The sequence below is a fragment of the Chlorella variabilis genome (assembly GCF_000147415.1).
Source record: "Chlorella variabilis unplaced genomic scaffold CHLNCscaffold_2, whole genome shotgun sequence".
In the NCBI taxonomy this organism is placed as follows: Eukaryota; Viridiplantae; Chlorophyta; class Trebouxiophyceae; order Chlorellales; family Chlorellaceae; genus Chlorella; species Chlorella variabilis.
The window spans coordinates 508,931-515,396 of record NW_005435086.1 but is presented as its reverse complement, the minus strand read 5'-3'; the positions used below and the strand labels follow the sequence as shown (position 1 = coordinate 515,396).

General features: G+C 65.6%; 3 protein-coding genes across 3 annotated transcripts in view; 2 read left to right on the top strand and 1 right to left on the bottom strand.

The window, feature by feature from the left end:
• The window catches only part of CHLNCDRAFT_137662 (hypothetical protein), a gene marked incomplete at both ends in the record, with an annotated part of 4,558 nt that extends 1,237 nt beyond the window's left edge, over positions 1-3,321 (top strand). Inside the window, 11 exons of the mRNA XM_005851343.1 lie at positions 55-295; positions 487-578; positions 799-905; positions 1,055-1,140; positions 1,324-1,472; positions 1,682-1,900; positions 2,132-2,239; positions 2,386-2,517; positions 2,677-2,846; positions 3,006-3,126; positions 3,259-3,321. Coding sequence (XP_005851405.1) covers positions 55-295; positions 487-578; positions 799-905; positions 1,055-1,140; positions 1,324-1,472; positions 1,682-1,900; positions 2,132-2,239; positions 2,386-2,517; positions 2,677-2,846; positions 3,006-3,126; positions 3,259-3,321 — 1,488 coding nt within the window. The remainder of the gene's footprint in view (positions 1-54; positions 296-486; positions 579-798; positions 906-1,054; positions 1,141-1,323; positions 1,473-1,681; positions 1,901-2,131; positions 2,240-2,385; positions 2,518-2,676; positions 2,847-3,005; positions 3,127-3,258) is intronic.
• A 282-nt stretch (positions 3,322-3,603) lies between these two features.
• On the bottom strand, positions 3,604-5,269 carry CHLNCDRAFT_48459 (hypothetical protein; the record flags this gene model as incomplete). The annotated part of the gene is made up of 5 exons (XM_005851045.1): positions 3,604-3,658; positions 3,888-4,060; positions 4,356-4,466; positions 4,717-4,837; positions 5,199-5,269. 5 exons carry the CDS (start codon positions 5,267-5,269, stop codon positions 3,604-3,606), a joined length of 531 nt encoding a protein of 176 aa, XP_005851107.1.
• A 475-nt stretch (positions 5,270-5,744) lies between these two features.
• Positions 5,745-6,466, top strand: part of CHLNCDRAFT_137660 (expressed protein) — a gene marked incomplete at both ends in the record, with an annotated part of 3,033 nt that continues 2,311 nt past the window's right edge. Inside the window, 2 exons of the mRNA XM_005851342.1 lie at positions 5,745-5,749; positions 5,907-6,303. Of these exons, the coding sequence (XP_005851404.1) occupies positions 5,745-5,749; positions 5,907-6,303 (402 nt within the window). The remainder of the gene's footprint in view (positions 5,750-5,906; positions 6,304-6,466) is intronic.

The window sequence follows — 6,466 nt, the reverse complement described above, 5'->3', positions numbered from 1 at the left end:
CTTGAAAATGAACCCCCCCCCCCCCCCCCCTCCCCCCTGGCTGCCTTCTCAGAGGGCTCGGCGCTGGCCATGCCGCTCAACCGCCCCTTTGACGCCGCCCGCCAGACCAAGGACAGCGGGGGCTGGAGCTGGGTGAGCAACACCCAGGCCCTGCTGATCAACGGGCGAGGCTACTTCCCAGACTGCGCCATCCGGCCCGGCGGCAGCACCGCCCTCCCCAACTGCAGCCTCACCCAGTGGTGGGTGCCGCCTGGCCGCAGCGCGGTGCAGCCCTGGGCCAGCGCAGTCAACCCAGGTGGGAGCCAGGGGATGGGGCCCCAGGGGCCTATGCTTGCTGGAATCCGCCACCATGGGCATTGCAGCATCATCCCCAGCGCCCACTACCATCCACTGACTCTCTCACAAGGGCCCTACCTCCAGCACAAGTGCTGACCATGCATGTGACGGTCGCCCCATGCCTGGGCTGCCTCTCCCATCCGTGTGCAGGCTGCAGCCACACGAACATCACGGTGCGAGCCGGCAAGACGTACCTGCTGCGCTTGATCAACGCCGCGTCGCTGACGTACCAGGCGCGTGGGGTGTGCCGTACAGCAGGCGTGGGGTGTGAGCTCGGGCACGGGTGGGCGAGGTGGCGGTGTGAGTGGGCCAGGGTGTGTGTGTTGCCTCACTAACCGCAGCTCGCAAAGGCGGAGCCCGCCTGGGGGCACCGCTCCTGCAAGCTCAGGGCACATCGCCAGGCAGCTGTCGTGGGCGGGGCGGCCACACACACTGCGCCCCCTCCCTCGCGCCTCTGCGCAGACCCTGTGCTTCAGCGGGCACAATGTGACGGTCGTGGCGGCGGATGCGGTGCCGGTGCAGCTCTTCCAGGCGCCCAACGGCTGCGTGGACCTCAATTCGGGGCAGAGGTGCGGCTGGCCTGGCTGGCTGCGCCGCGGCTGTGCTGCGGGTGTTCAGGGTTGCTTGCACCATCACGACCCTTGGCTGCTTGGCTTTCTCTGTATCGGCTGCCGCCAGGGGTGGTATAGCGCTTCCACAAGTGTCCCTTCCTTTGCAGGTACGACGTGCTTCTGAAAGCAGACCAGCCCCTGGGCAACTACTGGATTTCCAGCCAAGTGCAGTTCAGAAACGGCAGCCCCTCAGGTCGGGCAGCCCTGCAACTGAGGAGGCTGCTGCCAGCAGTGCTGAAGGAATGCTGCAGCACCTGTCCGTGTTCAGGCGGGACCACTGCAGAGCTGCATCGGCGCTGGTTCTGCCGCCCTCTGCTCTGAACTCCTAGCCCTGCCTCTGACGCTTGTACCATCATGTGTACCACTGGTACTGCAGGCTATGCCATACTGCGGTACAAGGGAGCCAAGGAGGCGCTGCCCAGCGTGCCGCTGCCCCAGCCTGGCAGCGTGGCCCCCTGGACCCCGCAGCAGGAGAACAAGCTGGTGGTGATGAGCTCGGCGCTGCTGAATAGGAAGGACAAGTCGGTGGCAGGAGGCGTGTACCGACAGGCCATGACCAAGGCAGGCCGCTGCCCACCACCACCCAGCCCGCTGCTCCAGCCTGCAGCCCCTGCTGCTGCCGCCGCTGGCCGCCCCCCAGCTGCGGCGGTGTGCTGACCAAGCCGCTGCTCAGGCCACAGCCTGCTCAGGCAGCAACCTGCAGCATCTCCACACCCTGCACGGACACCCTGCAGGTCCCGGCCGCCACCCTGTCGCTGACCCTCAACATCACCCAGCCGCTAATGAGGCAGACGGGGCAGCTGCGCTGGGCGATGAACAACGTGGCCAGCCAGCAGCCTACCCCCTGCCAGCCGCTGCTGGACCTGGTGCATGAGGATCCCCAGTGGTTCGAGCGAAATGCGGTACCAGCCAGGCAGTACAACAAGCCCGGTTTCAACAGCACCGCCCTGGGAGTGCAGGCAAGGCCCCCCACTGGCGACTGCTCCCTCCAGCCCTAGGCGGGGCTGGCAACCACCACGCGTGCTGCTCCCTGCAGCGCCTGCTGCAGCTGCTCCCTTGTGGTTGGGACAGTGCCATCACCGATTCTGTGCCTGCCCCTTTGCTCGCGGCGTGCCTTTGTTTATTCTCCATGCTGCCATATCATCGCCTCCGCCATCCTGCTGCTGCTCCTCTGGGCTGTGCAGGAGGCTGAGAGCGGGCGGGTGGACGTCTTCTTATCGACCCCCAAACGCAAGGCTGATCCGCCCCCGATCTATCCCACCGCCGGCACCCACATCCTGCCCCTGAAACGGGTGGGCGCCTGCAGCTGTCGCTGCCTGCTGCGCTGGGGCCCTGCCCGCTGCCTGCGGCTCCTAGCTGTGTGGTCTTTCGAGGGTGCCCATCGCGGCTGGCGTTCCTGTCACTCAGTACGGCGTACATGTTCGCCCGCTGGTTGCAGGGGGAGGTGCTTGAGCTCGTGCTCCAGAACCTTCCCGCCAATGCCAACAACGGCGACTATCGCATGCGGGAGGGAGCCAGTCGTGTTGCGCAAGAGCAACACCCGTTCCACATGCATGGCCATCACTTCTGGGTTCGTGGCGAGGCGCCGCGCAGCGCGACCTTGCGCCGCCCCTTGCGCAAAACAACAACCTGGCAGCCGACTGGCTGCTGCTCGCAGCTGCCCTGGGGTGCTGCGCGTCGACATGGCTGCCACCCCACGCCCTTCCTGCCCGACGCTTGTGGTGCGCAGGTGCTTGGGCAGGGCCTTGGCATCTACAACGCCGCCGCCAACGCCAGCTCTCTCAACACCCGCAACCCGCCGCTTCGGGACACAGCCACCCTGCCCCAGAACGGCTGGGTGGTGCTGCGGCTCCAGGCCGACAACCCGGGGCTCTGGATCCTGCACTGCCACCTTTTCTGGTGTGTGGATGGGTGCATGGCCCTGCTGGCCGGCGCTGGGCTGCCCGCGAGGGTGCACAGGTCCTGGCAAGCAGAGGCCGCGCGTCGGCTGGCAAGCGCGCGCCTGACTCACTGCCTGTACATTCCCCTCGCCTTCCCCCTCCCCTCCTGTCCTTCCAGGCATCAGTACATGGGCCAGCTTTTGGTGATTGCGGAGGATGTGGAGGGCCTGCAGAAGCTGAAGCGCCCAGACGGCCTTCCCCCCTGCCCAGACAAGTGCACATACAATGCTGCACCCTGGGTGAGAGGCCGGTTACCGGTGGCCTGCCATCCACACCTGGCATGGGCATTGCACGCCGTCTACAACAACAACTTCACTTTTGATTTACCTGAGTGCTGCAACTGCCATATGCAAACTGCTGCCCCGCTGCAGACCCAGACAACCGTGGAGAAGGAGTTTGGCAAGAGCGGCTTCCAGCTGCCGGTGGGTGGATAAGCGGCGCTGGGCAGGATGGGCGGGGCGGCGCCATGGGCGCCGTGCCCCAGGATGCGCCAGCCTTGGTTCAAGTCGTTCGAGTTGTCTTGGTTGTTGCAAGCGCCACGTGAACCGTAGGAGAGTAGGCCCCAGACAGATAGTCAAGGAAGAAAATAGAAGCGCGAGTGGTATCAAACAGGGAGACGGAAGCGAGGCAAGAGAGTGTACAGCAATGAGAGAATGGGAAAATAGCAGTGCGTACGTGGGAGGACCAGAGTGGCATGTCGGTGGCAGCACGCTGCCTCACACACGCGGTGCGCCACCCATGGTCGCCTCTGGCAGCCGCTCAATCGAGTACCTGCAGCGGGCCGACGGGCAGAGGCGGGGCAGGCTGGGAAGCTGGGGAGGCACGCCTGGAGTACGGAGAGTGCTCGACGTGTGGGAAGCGGGCCCTGCCGGCCCTGCTGCACCACATGCACACGCAGCCGGCCCTCTGCGCTGCGCCGTACTGGCCTGAAGCCTACGACCTGAAGCACCCCAGCAGCAACGACGAAACACCCGGCGGAACCAAGACAGGCAGGACCCACTTGTGGCTCTGGATGTACATGATGGGGACGCCGGGGATCTTGCGTATGCGGCGGCGCAGGTCCCGGTCGCACGTGGCGACGATGTAGCAGCGGTGCTGCTTCACGCGCTCGCAGATGCAGTCGTCCGCGTATGTACCCTTGTGCGTGCAGGGCAGCCGCTCCACGCGCGGGTCCTGCGGGGCGCAGGGCAACGGGGCGATGAGGTGAAGGGGCCAAGCACAGCGGCGCGGGGGCGACCAGGTGCCAGGCACGAGGCGCTGCGCCTGCTCCCCTGCATCCACCCTCGCCCCCCGCCGCCGCTGTTTCCTCCATGCCGCCCGGCAGACGCCAGGCGCAAACCACAGCCGCCCCACATCTAGGGACCAGCCCTGCCCAGCCGGCTGGTGCCTGTCCCCGGCCGCTGCCTTCCCCAGCTGCCCCTAGCTCGCGAGCCCAGGCATGCCACCCGGTACTGTACTGCCACCATACCTTTGCGATCTTCAGCGCCACCCGGTACTTCTGCCCCAGCTTCTCCAGCTCCGCCATCACGCACTCGGTGATGCAGGGGGTGCACTCGGCATACAGGCAGTCCATCATGCCCTGCGGCGAGAGAGAGGGGCACGCACACACAGAGTGGGAGCAGGTGGAGGCAGAGCTTGAGGTGAGGAGTTGCGCGACAGGCAGCGAGAGAGGGCCAGGCGGTCGGCATGGGCGCTGCTCGCGGCTGGGCAAGCGGCGCGCGGGCCGGCAGGCAGCCGGGGCGCGCGTTGTGCAAGGCAACAAACCAACGCTGCGAGTGGGTGCATTGGCGCGGCAGGTCATGCGATCCCAAGCAGAAGCAGGCCCACACCTTGACCAGGTCTATCTTGTTGCGGATGGAGAAGTTGATGAAGTTGGTGTCGATGAGGACCTGGTAGGGAGGCCCCAGCTGCGTGTTGTAGCGGAAGAACAGCGCCGCGGGCGTCTTGTCGCTGCAGGGGCAAGGACGCGTTCAACGCAAGATGATGGGGCGGAGGAGCGTGGTTTGACCGCTGGTGGGCGGGGAGGATAGGCCAGGGAGCACAGCACGGGAGCGCCATGCCCATGTGCAGGCCAACAGGCGCCGGCGGAGGAGGTGGCGGCTGCGGCGGCACTCACACATGCCGCACTTCCTCCTCCACCTTCTTCTTGGGCTTGGGCCTGCGGCATCAGCAGCACACCGGGGTGGCGGCGTCAGGGCGCCAGCGGCGTGCCCAGCAGACCCCTGCTACAGGCGTGCTGCCAGGCAGCCGCACGATGTGGCCGCGGGCCTGTCCTCCCGGAACAACCAAGAGCGCACGGCAGCAGACTCACGGCTTGAGGTCCTTGGGGTTGATCATCCGCTTCACCTCGGCATACTTTCTCGTCTTCTTGGCTTTACCCATAGTGCTGCGCCGGACGAGCTACTGGCAGGCCTGAGGACCTGGGGAGGGGACGCCAGCAGCTGTTCAGCAGGCTGAGAAGCAAGCGAGCACTAGGGGACTGCACCTGCGCCAGCGGCGGCAGCCAAGAGGCGGCGGCAGCAGGCGGCAGCGTGGCGGAGTGCCTGCCGCTCCACTTGCCCCTCCATGCATGTCGCTGCGTGATGTACATCCAGTCAAGACAGCACACGGCTCGCCCAGCGGCGTGCATGCGCAGTTTGGGCAACTCACGGTGGGCTGCCCTCTCTGTTTCAGTCTGCCGCTGCGGATCTGACTAATTACTGCTCCCCGAAGGCTGCAAGCCGAGTAGCAGGCAAAAACGGAGCAAGAGCTGGTCGCCAGTGCTGCGGCGGGCGATACTCGCTACTTCTGTCACTCCCCGTTATGCCTGTAATTCTATTGTGCGCAAATGATGCAGGCGGAGGCTGGAGGGGCGCCAATGGGGTGCACAGGGCCAAGTGCAGTACATGTGTTGCCCGCTGATGTGGCACCTCCCCCGATTCGTCTGGCTCATCAGGCACGCTCTCTCCCGCGATCCCTCCCTTTCCTTCGCCTTTCAGAGTCTCTAAGGCTTCTATTTCTCCCCTCCCGCACCCCGCAGCTGCCGCAAATTTAAAATTATGAACCAACCTGTCATCCTTTATGCCTTAGAACGGCGCCAAAACGGCGCCAAGAATGTGTTTCTCACTAAGTCAGATGTAGAGGGCATCATCCGGATCAAGCAGGGCGACCAGCAGGCGCCCTCAGGCCGGCGGCGGCGGGGTGCGGGAGGGGGGGCGGCAGTGCAGGGCGGCGCCAAGAACTACAGCAAGAAGGTGCTGCAGTTCTTCCAGGTGCTGAAGGGCGCTGGCGGTCAGGACATCCTGTGCCGCTGCGTCAAGCGCAGCGGAGAGTGGCGGTGGTGCCCCGTGGTGCCGCTCGAGGAGCTGCCCCGAGTGATCAAGGAGCACCACGAGCGGGCGACTGGCTTCAGCGGTGTGGAGAAGCTGTACACACATGTGAGTGATACAAGGGGTGCAATGATGCCGCCAGACCAACTGGAGAGTGCTCTGCATCAGGCAGCAACCGGATGCATCGCAGCAAGCACGGGGGGTGCGGCACGGCCAAGGTGGCGCTGCCCTCCTCTCCATCTATCCCTCCTTCCCTCCCTCACGCCGCGCA